The sequence below is a fragment of the Catharus ustulatus genome, chromosome 9 (assembly GCF_009819885.2).
Source record: "Catharus ustulatus isolate bCatUst1 chromosome 9, bCatUst1.pri.v2, whole genome shotgun sequence".
Lineage (NCBI taxonomy): Eukaryota > Metazoa > Chordata > Aves > Passeriformes > Turdidae > Catharus > Catharus ustulatus.
This window is the reverse complement of record NC_046229.1, coordinates 19401739-19419188: the sequence shown is the minus strand read 5'-3', so window position 1 is coordinate 19419188 and position 17450 is coordinate 19401739. Positions and strand designations below refer to the sequence as shown.

The window sequence follows — 17450 nt, the reverse complement described above, 5'->3', positions numbered from 1 at the left end:
TGAAGTTGACCAAAGCCTCAGCAAGTACATACACAACTTCATCTGGGCTATTTCTCTGAGCAGTGGATAAAGTTTTAGAAATTTCTATGAGTAGTAGAGCTGGAAGCCTTTTTTCAAAATGACTGTTTATGTCCTGTAGAAACCTGCCTAAACAAATTAGGATTCAATTTGCTTCTAAACCTCTGCCAACAATAACCATAATAAATGTTATTTGGTCTGTTTTGTGATATATGAAGATTTGATAGGTTAACAGCTAGTTTGTTGAGGCATGTTATTCTGGATTATCTGTTTCAGCCCCGGCCTTTCAGCATTCATGTGATTGCACTTCAGGTGATGTTATTGCCAGTTATGTAGACAATTGTTTCCTGCTTTTTTAGGTAACAATACAGCTAAATTGCCCTCTTTGTTTAGAAGCAAAAGTGTTTCAAGAGCTGGCCTATACCTGAAAATGGGACTGTTAGTCTGATGTTTTAACTTTAAAATGAAATATTGGGTAATATTTCAACAACTGAATTAACTGAAATTAGTCTTGGCTATGGCTTCCTTTTCTCTTTTGCAGTGCAAAGACTGGTGTGGCCTTTAATATGGAAATTAATATACGTGTGAAGTGAATGTGGTGTCTTTTAAGATTCTAAACAGCCTGTATGTTTCTAAAGGAGATGCTGTTCCATGAACAATGGGAGAAAAATTCATAATATAGGGTGTTTTCTGATAGTTGGTAGGATTTCTCTTATATTTTTACTAATAAATGCTGAGATATATGTTCTCAGATTAGCACAGGTCCATATGTAGTCGAGAATGTTGTTTGTTTGGGTTTTTTTTTAGTAGTGAGCATGCTCTTCCTTTAATTTGCTAGGAGGTAGCGGGTGAATTAGAAATATTTAATCTAAACTTCTAATTTGTTTGCAATATTTTGAACCAAAATCATAGTAGTAAAATAACATTGTAAAATGAAAGGTGGAATTTCTCAGGGTAGGAGGACAGTTGAAGAAAAACAAAGGAAGTATAATATTTAATGTTTCTCCATTGGGGTATATGCATGTGGAACTGAAGCTCATGGTAATTGTTGGTGTACTCCCTTAAGCATGGTATTTTGCCTGTGATTTTTGAAAGGATCAATCACTTGCAGCAATTTATGTAATAATTTTCTGGTGTGTGACTCTACTACTTTATTTATTCTTTTTGCCTGATTTGCCAGAATGCAATACCTTTGCTCCTTTGTACAGTAAATGCACTCTGTAATATCTATGATGGTATGGTCAAAGGATAAGTTATTGTCGGATAGAAAAATAGGTCAACACTAATGTCACTTGTGATCAACCCCCCAAGTTTAATAAAACACCTCACCAGCATGCATTCAGCACAGTGCTTGATGTTTTATTAGGACTACAGTACCTTACAGTACCTAGCTATAGCAGGAGTGTAATTACTGAGCTGTCATGGTGATAAGTGGGATTAATGGCAGTCTGGTGCACTTTAGTCTGCAGAGTGCCTGGAAGATGGTATTATTATAAGAGAAAGTCTGGACTGGCATATTCATGGCACCCTCCCCTCCTCCCCAAAGCTCACATTCAAGTTTGCATTACCTGCCCCTCCCAGTAGCTGACATTTTCAACAGCTGTTATTTGTGAAGCAGCTCAAAAATCAAAAGAGAAATAATTTGGTAAAGATGCTTGCTAGTCTGAACGAGTAATCTGTACACAGCTTATCCTGCCAGGTGCCATGCAGTTTTGACATGAGATTGTTCTATATATAATCCACAGAATGTGTTTTGTGTTCAGTTTGCTTCCTCTGATTTTGAATACAGGACTGTTGTATTTTAAAGAAAATCACACTGAGGAAAGTGAAGAGTAAAAAGCTGTGATGGAATTGATGTCTTTTTAATTGCATGATTTTGGAGTTCTATTATTTCTTTGCTGCCTACACAGGCAAACTGCTCATCTAAGCCCTCACAGTGGTGTTATTCTGTCTAGTGCATCTCCTTTTTTGCTGGCTTCTAGTACTAGAACTTTGCTTTCTTTCAAAGAAGAGAAATTCTTGTCTTCTTAGAATGCTAAAAGTGTGCTCTTGACTCAGTGTTCTGGCCACAAGCTTTTGAGGTCCCCCTTTCCCACCTTCCTTTGTTAAGGCTTTTTTAACACGTACCTCTCACAGGTGGTGCTGGGCAGTGTTATGTTCAGCTGCCGCAGCTAAACCTGCTGATGCTTTTCTGACATCCCACCTTGCTGATCTAGTAACCCAGTGTGGTGTTGCACCCAGTTTTGCTTTTGCAGGTTTCCCATCTTTTGCAGCCTGTGAGACCTGTTTACTTTAATTATATCTTCTGGAGCCTTTTTTCTATGACTAGTCCTGTGAGAAAATCCAAACAACCACTACCACATGTGCCTTCAAATTTTTTTGGTGCCATATTGTCTGCAATATTGTCAGCTAGATGATAATAAATAATATGATGAAAAGGCTAATTAATCTTTAAGTTAACTAGCCTTCACTTCTCTTGTATTCCACTCTTGACTGTAAAAACAACAACAAAAAAACCCTGATGTGTGTGACTGACAAAGTCAGAACAGTGTTTTGCTGCAGGTGTTCTAGTCGTTTATTTCCTTTTAACATGCTCTTCATTTCTTTATGTTTAGTTCACTGACCTTTTGCAGCTTTTCTGTGTTTTAAAACACTCTGTCCCAGCCAGTTCCACAATGTTGTTACCTAGCACTGAGTAACAATAATTAAGGTAGACTTGTGGAACTTATGTAAGTATCGGAGATCAAATAATATGTAAAAATCAGATTTTATTTCATTTTCCATAGATTTTTAAACCCACAATTTGCATTAATTCTCTATGTTGCTAAAGCAGTATCAAAACAGCATCTGGAATAACCTAATGAATTCTGAGACAAGTAGTGAGGCATTTGACCTACCATAATCATTGATCTATAAAACCAAGGCTGTATACTAATACCTTTGTACCTAATAAAGGACTACTTTACTCCTTCAGATGACTTTTATCTATTTTTTTAGGTTTGCTTAATGCAAGTTGTATAGACTGTCCTGAGGACTTCATCCTTATATGGGACTGGTGCAAGCAACCAGATCGTTACAGCCCCATGTATGACTATGCAGAAATAGAAAATCAATCTTTATTACTTAGGATGTTTTACCACCTTATTACTTAGTTAGGTTTTGTCATTAGAAATGACAGGATGAAGGTCTTGGGGATTTTAGTTGGAAGTATGTATAAGACTGCTGAATTGTTTCCAGAAGTCACAGACATCGCAGGAAAGTCATCAAAATGTTTCTTGAAAACTCATCAGCTATTCTTATTCTTTGGACATACAGTAAAAAGTAATTCCTTCTTTTATGGAAGTAACTGTTGCTTTTGTGTGTCTGATTGTCCGACATTCAGCATTTAATCTATAATGAGACTTCCAGAACTTAGTTAATAAATTTAGGTTCCCCGCACTGATTTTTTCAAATAGAAAAATGAACTGGTCAGAAGTTTAGCAATCATGGATTCCAGGGAAAATATTACCTCTATGTAATTTGACGGTTTCCTAATACTTCAACAGGTGTTGCATGTGTGCTTGTAAATGGTACCTTCTGCATTCCTATGTAAAGTGCAATCAACAAAACATAAGTAATCTGTGTTAATGACAGTCAATAATGATCATGTAGTGCTTTGAGGTTTTAAATAGAAATTCTATGAATGTTTTATGCATTATTGCTTTGTGACTTAACTTTTAGCATGCTGACTTGAAAAACTTACGCTATGGGCAGCACTTGTAGTCTATATCTCCTTGACACATTTTCTTTTGTTCCTGTAGATGCTTAAAGTGTGCAGACGCCCCCTGCCAGAAAAGTTGCCCAACTAATCTGGACATCAAGTCATTCATCACAAGTATTGCAAACAAGGTAAAGTCGGGTTTGCAGTTGTCCATGGCAGGGGATAACAGCAGTTACTTGCAATTTTGTGGGCGAGATTGCATTTCAAGGCTTGTAATTGTAAAGTCTTCTAAATAAAATGTTTAGAACAGACATTTTGAAGTTTGAGTCAGCTAATATTGTTTATTTTTACTTCTGTTCTCTGCCTGTACAGATAGTGTAGAGTGCAGATCTATTCCTTCATGTCCCTTTTGCTGTAAACTTTTTGGTTTTCCTGGTTTCAAATACAACGGTATTCAAAAATCTGAGCATGATACCATTTATTTAATCTTTCTGCTACCAGAGGTATTGCAGTTAAAAACCTCTCCTTTCATCAAAGGTGTGTGGGGGCGGGGTGTTGGTGGTTTCCTATTTTTTTAAGACATGATTATAATTTAAATTTCCTATAGGAAGAAATTTGGTATAAAGATGATAATCTCAAGGAATATTATCTTGTCCTTTATAGTAAGAAGCTCTGTTTAGTGCAAGTGTAGTCATTCATTGGGATTGTTAATAACATACTACAGGAATAAATGGGCCCCTCTCTTTGGAGGTACTTTTCTTGAAAGGCTACTGTACAGTGATCATAATGAAATCTTAATAACATTATTCTGAATTTTGTCTTACAGATTACTTTAAATGGTCATAGATAGAAATAAATAAAGATTACTGCAAAGTTGATGTGACGAGTTATTAGGCTGTCTGGGATAGCCTGGAGATGATTTGGTATTGGTTGCCCTGTACCTCTTAAAGTTTACTTCCCATTTGTGGAATCAGCAGCTGCTGTGGGACTTACATCTGTATGATCCCAACTAGACTCATAATCTACTGAGGGTGCTATAAGGATTATCTGTCTGCTTTTTATAGTCCAGCATTTCTTACTGTTACATGCAGTTTAAAGTTGAAACACAGTGAAGTGGGTGGGCAACAGCAGCGCTTCCTTATGCAAGTGAACATCCGTTGCTTTTACTAAACTGTGTGGTATAGAGGAGACACCAGTACATTCTGCACCTTAACAAGAAACACTAGGATTAGAGGAGATATTAAAATGTGTGTCTCAATTACCACATAACTATGTGTTGCTATGGTTTGCAGTAATTTGGATTATGTCCAGTATATGCGTGTAGACTCTTTTTGTGTATTATCTGTATCCTGTCACTGCTGCATTTATTTTCATGAATATAGGCATCTGTTTGCAACCACAGTATAGTTTGTGGCATATTGTTGCTTATTACCTCTTCAGGCATCGTGAAGCAGGCAAACTGAGCAGAGAAGGTACAAGGCATTAATGAAACTGCTACTCTCTATCTCATCTGCCTCGATCAGGAATACTGTGGCCAGCAGGAGCAGGGAGGTCATTCTTCCCCTGTATCCAGCACTGGTGAGGCCACACCTTGAATGCAGTGTCCAGTTCTGTCCCCTCAGTTTAGGAAGGATGTTGAGACGCTTGAGCGCATCCAAAGAAGGGCAACAAGGCTGGTGAGGGGCTTGGAACACAAACCCTGTGAGGAACGGCTGAGGGAGCTGGAGTTGTTCAGCCTGGAGAAAAGGAGACTCAGAGGTGACCTTATCACTCTCTACAACTCCCTGAAAGGTGTTTGTAGTCAGGTGGGGTTGATCTCTATCACCAGGCAGCACCTGACAGAACCAGAGGACACAGTCTCAAGCTGTGCCAGGGGAGATACAGGTTGGATATTAGGAAAATATTTTTAATGGAAAGAGTGGTAAAGTACTGGAATGGTCTGCCTGGGGAGGTGGTGGAGTCACCACCCCTGGATGTGTTTAAAAAAAGACTGGATATGGCACTTGGTGCCATGGTTTAGCTGAGGTGTTGGGCTGGGTTGGACTTGATGATCTTGAAGGTCTCTTCCAACCCAGTGATTGTATGATCATTGTGCTGTATTTTGTTTAGGAAACCTAAAATCTAAATTTTATGGAAGTATTTTACCAGGGTGGTCTTTACTTACGGAGGATTCATTATGCTACTGCTTTGGGTAGGAGAGGGTGATATGTTGTTGAGGAAAGAAAAGAGGTCTGGTTATCAAAACATTAAGCTGGGAATAAGCAACCAAGGAAGATGGATTGAAGCCTGTAACAGAGGGTTTCAGAAAAAGAACTAACACCGGCAGCATCCTGGTACAATAAATTTGGTGGGTCTCTTAGACTCTGACAGCCTCCAAAATATGATGCCCCTTTGTAACTCGATGGAAAGGGTAACTTATTTTAAAGGCAGATTAATTTTGAATTTTGAGTTTCCATTTTAGAGCAGAGAAAATAAAGCTGGATGACTGCAAAGCTTTGAGAGTTGTGTTTTGGCAGTGCTATACTGGAATAATATTAGTAAACTGCCTTGAAGGTTTGAAATAAAGTCTTTGCCTTGCTGAAGCCAATGAGTACATGCTTACTGATTCTACTAAGGCCAGATTTAACCTGTCAGATGGTCATGAGGTGGATCAACCCTATAGAATTTAGATTGTTTGATGATGACTTTTAAATCCTGGTATATTCAAAAGTGTGGTAAGACCCTGGCTTTGCCCTGAACATGTGACCTGATCAGTCGGTGTTTTATCAGAAAATCCTACTAATAGAGAAGAATTGCAGCTTACTACTATTCTCTCAGCAGATACAACTTTTTTTGTGGCGAACCCAAAGTATCTTAGATTACTGAAATGTAATTGTAGCATATCTTTTTGGACCCAGTCCTTACCTATCAATATTTTATTTATCCGCTCTGAAACCTATTATAAAGGTATAATTCATCTTTGTTGACTGCTTTTACCTCATGTTCATGTCTGGTTGTTGTCTAAGCAGCAGGAAACATTCACACACAGGAAGTTTTGAAAAGTCAGGTATTTGGTTTCTGCTATTCTAGATGTTAGGATGGAAGACTGCAAGCCTAAATCAGCACTGCTTCTGGTAATTCAAGTTTCAAGTGTGAGTTTGCATACAGTCTTATGCTCTGCTTTCTCTCCTTACCCTGTAAGAACAAATCTTATGTAGCATGATTGTGGAACCATTTCTCTGCAACAGCTCTAATGCCGACTTTAAAACTAAACAGCCAGAAAACCAAACCAAAAGAACAAACTTTCCAAAATTAGAAGTTAGTAAAACTCCCAGCGGAATATGCTTAGCAAGTAGCTGAATTCATGGGCTGAGAAACAAGGTTAGAGAGTCTTGCATGCCCATGGCAGGGGGTTTGGAATTGGATGATCTTCAAGGTCCCCTACCAACCCAAACCATTTTATGGTTCTGTATTTGTGGCCTTCAAGTCAATGTCCATGCCTCCTGTAATTCATGTCCCAAGCAACTTGATGAAACTTGCAGTGCATAGAGGGAACCCAGCCTTGACTTGATGTCTGCAGTCTGCTGGGTTGAATTTTCCTTTTGCTGTATTAGTTTCTGATGTCTTTGCTATAAAATAAGTCATTAAAAATGCTGTTATTCAGAAAATAGCAAGAAATTCTTCTGGTTTACTTTATTAATAGAATCTTTTTATAGTTCTAGGTATGCACTGCTGTTCTTACAGTACTTCATTTTGAAACTCCTTACTTTCTGTCAAAGGCACAAGGTGGAATTTGAGAGGGGGGTACCAAAAGTTGAAATTATTCACCTGAAGTCATGGCCTGGCAGAATGTGTGTGAAGGCCCAGTACCACGGCTGCTTCTGTGGTGTCCTCTACTCTCTTTTATTCTGCTGCTGTGGTGGTACCTGCACCATACACTTTTAGAGCAGATAAAAGACAAGAATGGTGTGCTTTTGAAAACTAAAACATATGATTTATAAATTTGGTATTTTTTTAATGCAACCAGTAAGTAATTTTTCACTTTGTTATGCATTTTGCTAAACTTCTGTTGAAATAATAAGTTAGATATTATCATTCATCAGTCTGAATATTCAGCTTGATGAAAATTTCTGTATTATTGTCACTGAAGTTCTTGCTTAAGATGATCAAGGATATTTTGCATATAATTGAAAATAATTTTCAATATGATAAATTTGTCGTTGCTGTTTTCATCTTATAAATAAACTTCCATTTTTAATCTAAAAATGTATAAATTTGTATGGTAGCCTCTAGAAGAAATAAACAGGTGAAACATAGAACTTTCAGGTGTTGGAGGTCAATAGATTCAGGGAATTGTGGTACATTTTCTAGACTTATTGAAGTCTCTGCCCTGCTTCTGAATCTCTCATCACCCATTTGAGTAACTTGCTTCAGCTGGTTGCCCTTCTGCTTGTTTGGAGAAGATTGTGTTCAGTAAATTCTCTGTCCTTATCCTTGTGTAAGCAGTAGTGTACACAGGTATTTATTTAAACATGATTCATTATTTATATAGACTATTTAGACAGAAGTAAACTGAAAGTGAATTACTTTGTTGGGTATTAAAAAGCTCTGTTGTATGTGTTTTATTTTGTTGGGAAATGGCTATAGCAATCATAAAGGGTCAGGGATTCTTGTTCTCTTAAGCCTGAGGCTTTTTATATATTTACAGGCCATGTACAGTGTAGCTGTTCTGGCTGTTCTGCCATTAGACCTGAGCTCTGGAGTAGAAGAGGGACAAGGGAGGAGTGTTGTTCCTGGGTTGAGAGGGTAATTGAATTGCCAGACTCAATGAGCCTTGAGCCTCTTTGAAAGAAAGGATATCACTTATGCTGTATTGTGTTAGCTGCTGTGACTCAGTAGAGTTTAGGCCACAACTTCCATTCTCTTTTTCCATACAAACTGGATTACAACTCCACTTTATAAAGGTACAATCTGTTGCATTGTGTCTTCCCAGTTTGTGTTTCTTGGTTCATAAAGACTGCTTGTAATTGTGTCTCTCAGAGATCAGACTTCAAATTCACCAGGCACATGTTACTAGTTTTGTTTTTAAACATCAAAAGATGGTGAGTATTCTGACTTCTAGCTGTCCTCTTTAAATACCACCACATTGCAAAACCTGTATTCCTTTCTTTATAATGAACAAGTGCTGTCTTAGTAGTTGTTTATTTTTTTAAAAAAGATAAAAATACACTAAAAAAGTCCAAACATGTTCAGCTGCTGCAAGAGAAGCTTTGCCCCCCAGCCATGAAGTAGTACCAGGAATGATTTTAGGATTTTATACCCTCCCATGATACGTCAAAGCAAGAAGGAATTTGTAATATGGAGCTTTAGCACTTGTCATCCTTTAGGACTGGCACAAGCAAATGTTTTACAGCAGCAGAAAATCCTACAATTTCCCAGAAGCATCTCTCAGCCTGAACACTTGTAGGGTGTGCAGCTTTTCTCCCGTTCAGCAAAACCGTGCCAGAGAAGCCACCCTTTAGAAAGCAACAACTCCTCACATGCTTTACCTTTGAACTGCTCAGTGAGAGAGTCTTGGAGGGTTTTGTTATCAGAAGCCTTTATGGCTTGAGTTGTAGCATTGAAAAACAGCCGTTGGTGCACACAGGGATATCAACTTTTGTTACACAGCACAGGCAGAAGGAGTGAGTGACTCAGCCTTTATAGTCTCAGTCTGTAATGAAGAACTGGGGGTACAGAAGTATCTGTGTTTTATCTGTACTTGTAGAACTCCCTTTGTTGCTGTAGCCCTCTGTGACTAGCTCTCACATTTTTATTTCAAGCCATGCATTATTACAATGATTCCTGACATTGATGCTATAGTTTTTTCTGTGATCAGAAAGACCTCTTCTCCCATATCTCTGAATAATAAACTGGTTTACACTGGCATGTCAATGCTTCTTAACAGACTATATGGAGAGCAGCATTAAAAAAAGAACCCAGTGCCCACCCAAAATTCCCAAACCAAATTAAAAATCCACATTGGAAAACAAACTCAAAAAACAACCCAATCTCCAAAATCAGCAAAGCCATGCTGCCCTCTGGATAAAAAGTAAAAGGTCGACCCTGGTCTGTGCAGAGCACTTGAGGTGGAAGAAATTAATATCAGGAATAGTACAGAGAAACTTGTACAATATGTAGTAAATTTTACGATTTCAGAGGAATCTTTAGGTTTAAATGAAGTGAAAGAAAATTCATGTGCGATCTTCAAGAGTGAAATTCTGTTTTTTCAAAGGAGACACCAGAGAGGGAGCAAACTGGAAGATAGAGATGGATACCAAGGGATAAGGGTGAATCTGAAGTTTGGGAGATTGAAGGAGAAAAAGGAAAACGTGTTTGTGGTGATACACTAGAAATAAGAAAAACGAAAGGTGTGTAGACAGAGGAAAATAAGATACAAGAAGTTGTGGAACTGATAAAAGAAAATAAATGAATAGAGCATTGCCACAGAGAAAGGGTGTTGAGAGACATAGGATTATGACAGGTGAGAAAAACAGAATGATGGGTTTTTTCCTGTGCCAGAGGAACTCTGACTAAATTAACAAAAGACATCTATATGCCATTGCAAAGACTGTAGAAAAGAAGTCACAGTTCATATGTAAAATACTGTAGGTGGGGTACTATTAATACAATGAAGGATTGTGAAAGTCAAAGCTGCTAGATGACTGGTAATAATTATGTACAGATATTCATCACAATTCATCTTTAAGTACTACTTTGAGGCCCCAAGTTTTTCAAAAGTGCTGTTTTATTCAGCTTTCTCTGTTAATCGAAGGATATTTCAGGTCACTAAATAAAATAGTAAGATTAAAAAAAAGGCATTTAAAAGAAAAATTAGGAATAATGTTAAATTGATGCACATGAAACAGTGACTTTTCTTGAGATGTCTGTTTGTACTTAGTGTAATGGAATGGCTGACAGCTGGTTTCAGTTGCCTTAGTGTAATTATGTAGAATAGACTTTTGCGATGACACTATGTCAATTAAGGAATCTCTCACTTTCTAGACTACAAAGGACAAAATGACAGTACAAGATATTTCTTCCGTTCTTTTTCATAAAAAGATAGTGACACTGTGTGAAATTACAGTCCTGTTATGATGACACAAGTCAAATGATGTGAAAGATTTCTGGATTGATTAAAAATCATCAGCATTATAATATAGAATATGTATGATTTGATAAGTTGCTGTTATGTTTTGTTCATTCTTCTTCGGAAGATATTTGGGGGGGCTGACAGACTGAGGGCGTTTCTTGTTATATTTGAACTGGTGTGTGTCAGTGTGAAAAATGCTCCTTATATAACAACGTACTTTAAATAGTGACTCTTCGGTCTGTGGAAATATTTTAATCCAATACATCTTGAGTAAATTTTAAAACCATTGCAGAACATGAACTGGAATAGGAAGTGGTGATATTTTTCCCTGTATTTTACTATGTCTCCCTTTTTAAAACTTAAGCCCAGATGAAAAAGAAATTATGACTTTTTCTTCTTTCCTTTTTAAGTATTCGTGCTGTCTCTAAATTCTGATAAAATCAGTGTATTAATTTTTATTACATGAAGCATAATAATGCATATTCTTCATTGTTTTTGAGAAAACTGCAATATCAAAACACCCTGATGCATAATGAATTTATTTTAAAAGCTCTTGAATTGAATTGAAAGAAAGGATGCTATAAGCATTTCCTGACAGTAAATGCAATTTCTTCTGGTCTCTAAGTATTGATCCTATGTGTTTTAATAGGTTTTTTCCAAATAAAAAACAGTCTAATTTGCATGCAAATTGTATAATGCTTCCAAATGATACATGTGGAGATCCTCCTCTGCCTGTTTTCCTCTGATTATTGATATCAGTTTAAGGCTTGTTTTTGTTCCCTGTGTTAGCAATGTAGTATTTATTGACATTTTGATGTAGGAAACCACAAAACATCTTATTCAGTTAGATTAATTTATTTCTATGGAAGTGCACAGGAAAAAAGATTCTGTGAACAAAGGCAGGAGCAGACACTGATCTCATTAAAAAATTCAGAAACGTTCTAGTTTTAGACCTGCTTCCTCTGTGACGTCTCTAAGAAACTGGCCAACTGAGTCATCTTATTATTTAAACATCTACAAAAATTACTCCAAACTGTTAAGGTAGCTAGCATTATTCCATGCACTGAAGTAACTGTGTCATTTTAATGAAGCCAGCCTCCCTTTAATTATGATCCTTTCTCATGTACAACATGTGCGTAGTTACCAGCCTGCCAGGTCTGCATCTCTGCATATCTGTTTTATATGCAGCCCACTACACACTAGTTTTGTGAAATGAAGTGATCAATATTTATTTTTTTAACGTGAATATTCTATGAATATTCTACTTTTAATGTCACTGTTAAATGTAATGATCATTAACACATGTTTTCAGCTTAAAATGGAGAAAGCTGCATAAGCACAATGTGTTTGTGTGAACTAAACATCTAAGATACTATGCACATACTACAAACTCTTATTTATTACTGTACTACAATGCTTTGTAGTTTTGTAACACAGTTTGTATGACACCACTCAGTGTCACTTACTAGACTTACTGAATTTATCTGCCAGTTTTTGTCAAGTATTGTAAAATGTTTTTCTGATTGTTTGGTATGTTAGATAATTGCACAGTAAAGAGAGGATAAATGACTAAATAGAATAGAAGGACAAAGAGATGGAGCAACTCAGAGCTAGCACATGAAGTCCTGCCCAAAGCCCAGCCTCAGGCTGCAGTGTGCCCTGGCAGGCAGGAGGTTTGCAGGTGGACTTGCTCTTGAGTCACTGCGCAGCTGTGGTGGCAGCGCATGGCAACGTCCTTTCACTGGTAGTGAGCAGGAACAGTGGCAATGGGAACAGTACTTACACTGGTCTTCACCAATGTAGAAGAGAAGAATAAGGGTACTGCAGCTCTTCTGGGAGAATGTTGTAAGTTTACATCTGTTAGAATTAACACAGAGTAATTATTTTTTGGCAGACCAAGAAACCAGGTCCACTTGAACTTGTGCTTCTATTTCATCTCTAGAGGTTAGCGCACTAGTGAAGCAGTGCAGAAGCCTTGCTCTGCTGTTCTTAAATGTTTATTTATCATTAAAATTATTTTAGGTGCTAAGGCTAGAAGATATATACTGTTTGATACAATTTATTTAAGGTCCCAATGTTTAGCATGGCACTATGTACTATATAATTTTTTGATACTCTTATTTGAAAGGGATGCGGTTCCTTATTTCTCAGGTGCTACCACTAGTAGTGGCAGCTGCAGGAACTCATAAACATGACAGCAATATCTCAAAACTTCCCAAATCAGGTCTCTACCTTCATATACTCCATCACTTTTCTCCCAAAGTAAGAGTTCAACAGCAGCTAGGCTTTTACCCTCCTTGAGTATTCAGTCTTCAGTTCCAGTTTCCTTCTTACCAAATGCTTGTATGGTGTTCTGAGACAGATTTCCTTAGACATCCCCTTAACAAACTATGGTCCTAAACCCATACTGACCGTGGGCCTTTCTCTCTGAAGTCACATTTGCTTTAACATACTCTGTCTTTCTGTAGCATAGCTCAAAGTTTGGGCTTGAGCTTGCAAAAAAGAAATAAGATGTGCCAGCTGTGTTGATGTTACTTGTATTGGCACTGCTAAAGTGTGAGAATATACTTTATATATGTAAGAAAATTAATTTAAAAAAGGAATATTTAACAGCTTTGCTTTCTACACATAATAACTTGGTCTGTATATAGATTTTAATTACTACGCCAAAAAATGTAGAACATCCTTAATGAAGTTGCTTAAATGGAAATGCATTGTTTCCATTGAACCAGAGTTGAGGATAATAAATGTAATGATCCTGGACAACACAGGAAGGAAAACTATAAGTCTAATATGTGTGAAACATAAAAGAGAGCAAAAGTTCATTGAAAACCATTTTGTCTTTGAGTTAGTGAGAAAAATCACCAGTACTAATTTGTAATTATTTCTTTAGAGTAAAAGAAAGGAATGCCCAGATGTAATTATCCGAGGAACAGGCATCTAGTGCCACTTACGATGCTGCAGGATATCTAGACTCGTCTCATTGCTGCTTCAGAAAGATGTGGGTCTCCTGCATTCACTGTCACCTCTGCTGTCTGCAAATTTGTGTCAGTGACATACCTCTGTAATTTGCTGCCAAATTGAGCTTGCAGTGTCTTTACAAGTTTTTTTTTTGAGCATCTCTAATAATCTCTGATATCAAAACAGTATAATTATCTGGAAGAGCAAAACTGTTTGCTAATGTGTACAATTCCAGTTTAACTAATGCTCCTTTACATTGGAGTAAATGAGAATTGGGGATAGTAAAATGTCTTACTGGTCATCACAGGGGAAATGGCTGAAGGTTCTTCAGAACAGTTATATAAGGGAGTTGCCAGTTCAGCCAGGATTAGAATTTCTATGGGGCTTAATAGTGTCTAAGGAAATCCCATTAAAGTGCACGCTAGGCAGCTGGTTTGTGTTTCCAGGTGATGGACAGAGGCTCATGGTGTGCACTAGACCAGTAACTGTAAGCAAGGGCTTCAGTTACATTTGCAGACACATTTCTTGAATGTTGGCATTTTCTTGGTAATCTCTGTATGTGTCTGTGTGATCTGGTTTAACTTTAGAGAATTGCATGCTCATTGTAATAATATGCCTGTAGTGAATTTGAACCTCCCAAACCTAATTCTTGTTACCGATTGTTGGTTAAATTGTCAGATTTTGACACTGCTCTTTATATTCCTAAGGGGATTCTTACTCTGTGTGGCAAAGTACTTGCTTTGAATAAACACTCTGTGTGCAGTAGCGTACTTGACAGAAAGTCCCAGGCATTGCACGGGGTCTGCTATGACCAAGTACTTCACAGTGCTTGAACATCTCTGTGTTCTGGGTCAGCTGCCCTGGGAAGGACAAGTGAAGGTACTTGTTATAAAAAACAGTTCCTTATTGGTGATGATTGTCGAAGACTGGGGTTTGGAAGACGTGGTGGAACAAGAAGGAGACATACTATTTTTAGCCTCTCAGTTACTTCTAGTGTGGAGGAACCTGAAATGAGATCCCAGCATTAATTTCTCACTAAGGAAACTTCTGTGGAACCTCAGCCATGTGCTGATTCTAAGGGGTACTGTCTTCTGGTCTTAAAAAGTAACTCTAGATTTAACCCATCTTCATGGACTTCCCTTGGTGGGACTTTTAGAGGGGGTGGAAAAAGTGGTTAAATGAAGGAAGAACTGCACTCTACTATTAACTACTCTTCTGTACTGACAATGCATAAGGAAATACAGTATGTAAAATATTGCTTTAATTGCAATATGATTTCATTAGTGTAAGTGCAGAACTACCATCAGTAGTTTTCTCCCTTTAAATGGCACTTCAGGTCACTCTTGGTGTTTCCTCAGATTCTTCCTCTTAAGACAATTATCCAGCTGAAAAAGCCACCAGAGTTTGTTTTCTCACAGCATGAGACACTGGGAACTTGCTGAAGTCCATTCCTTAGAGTTTTATTATGGAAAGGATTCTTGCTAGTTCTCATATATCTGGTGGCTATTCCTTTTCAGAAGAAGTCCACTGAATATTGACAATCTTTGAAGTTGTGAATTGTAGATAACATCTTTAATCAGTTCCCTGGTTTATGATTTAAGGAAACAGGAGAATAAGTATATGCCCTGATCAGTATGTGTTGGAAAAAAACCGTTCAAAAAAGAATTCAGTAGTGCAATATCTGCAGGTGGCTACATGGAAAATCTTCTCATCGTGTGTCTGGGAAAATTGGCATTACTGCTCTGGTGTGAAGGACAGGAATATCCACAGAGATGTGTCTGTGTGCACAGACGTGTTAAATAAAATTTTTATTCCTGAGTCGTAAAGAGCTGGTAACATAACTGGCACTTTCTGGTCATACCTGTAACAAAGGTTGCAACTCAGCTGCTGCCCAATTGACCTAGAAATGGAGAGAATATTTTCAAATACATAATGCAGCAGTTCTAGTTTTTGAAGGTAGATTTGTTAAGCTACTAAAAATCCTACAGCTACTTCAGACTGAAGATGCTTTTAACCATTTTGCAAGCTAAAAAGCAGAAGTTCACCTTTGCATAATCCATAGTTTTTGCTGACTTTCTTTTCAACGTCTTTAATAGAAGTAATTTAAGTAATGTCAGTATTATTTAACATATATATTTATAAATTATTGCACTACAAAATTCTGTCTTGAAGGTTTGAATTTTTGCTTTATTGGTATGTGACTGTAATTTTTATTTCTTCTTCTTTTCTCTTTTTCCTTCAGAACTACTATGGAGCTGCCAAAATGATTCTTTCTGACAATCCGCTTGGCCTGACATGTGGAATGGTGTGTCCAACATCAGATCTCTGTGTTGGTGGCTGCAATTTGTATGCTACTGAGGAAGGACCAATTAATATTGGTGGATTGCAGCAGTTTGCTACTGAGGTAGGTAGGGCTTGCAAATGTCTTAAATTCTTTGTATGTACTATTGAGTATTGCTTGTGATTTGCCTTTGTTAATGAATTCTTTTATAAAAAAGTTGATACTAATAAAATAAAGGTGAAGAAAGCTAGAATAATTATCCTTTTTCTTACAGCACATTTAAATGCTTAGAAATGCTTTCTTAATGCAGTACATTGTAGAAACATAAGGAACATTATTTGTGAACAAAATGATTCCTTAGACATACTGGTAGTTGAGACAATTTCTTTTATAATGAAAGATTTATCTCAGGTGAAATTGTGGATGTTACTCATGTAGGCTGCATAGGGGAAAAGATCAAGTGCAGCTGTATCTGTAAGTGCATATTACAGAGATGTAGAAATGCTCTGGGCATAGGGTAGATTCTATAGCAGAATTGTGTGTTTATACTTGCTTTGAGACAAAGCTTCAGATGATTTTTTTCTTTTATATTGTACTGTTTTTCCAAACCTAAGTCAATACATAGTTTGAGGTTGACCTAAACACATCCATGTGTACTTATTTATATAGGTACAGATTCACAGCATATATTTGTAAATTTACTTGTTCATAAAGGTAGGTGCATGTTTTGGCTACTGAAGCAAAGGTTGTTACTTGCTGCTTCACGTTAGAAATTTTTTATGTGGCTTCTTGTGCTTTGCTTGTAGTTTCAGTGCTCCAATTTCCATCTGAAGAAGGACAGAGGCAACTACTCAGTTGTTAAATTCTTTTGTGGGCATGGAGAATTTTTACCTAACTCAAGGTCTCAGATGGTACCCCATCTAATCTATCTGAAGTAACATTGGGTACAAATTATTATTATTTTGGCCTCTGTAGAAGTGAGGGAGTTGTGGCTATATCAGAAACAGCAGATTTGTGTGTTAAGATTGCACGTTTCTATACAGTCCTTAACTAATGTGCATGTCCCTATTCTGTATCGTGAGCCATTTGGCTGATCTTATTTACAAACATACAGTGAAGTTCCAGTCAACTTTGCAAAGCCTGGGAAAAAACCAGCTTTGTAGGACAGACCAAAACAGAAATGCAAATCAATCTGGAAGTAACAGATGATGTCTATAAGACCAGTATTTTCCTCTGGTGTCATGCACAGACTTCACACCCTCTTCTCAATTGCTGTGGGTCATGATTTGATGAGGAAATATTACTACCTGCTGCTGCTATTCTCCTTTATCTGTTTGTATCCCTCCTTACTTCTCTCCAGGAGCCTTTTTAATCTTCTG

General features: G+C 37.3%; 1 protein-coding gene across 2 annotated transcripts in view; it reads left to right on the top strand.

Moving 5' to 3' along the window:
• DPYD (dihydropyrimidine dehydrogenase) overlaps positions 1-17450 on the top strand; it is a 341070-nt gene that overhangs the window by 91840 nt on the left and 231780 nt on the right. For both annotated transcript variants that reach the window (XM_033067795.1, XM_033067796.1), the window contains exons 4-5: positions 3819-3906; positions 16033-16194. In XM_033067795.1, coding sequence (XP_032923686.1) covers positions 3819-3906; positions 16033-16194 — 250 coding nt within the window. The remainder of the gene's footprint in view (positions 1-3818; positions 3907-16032; positions 16195-17450) is intronic.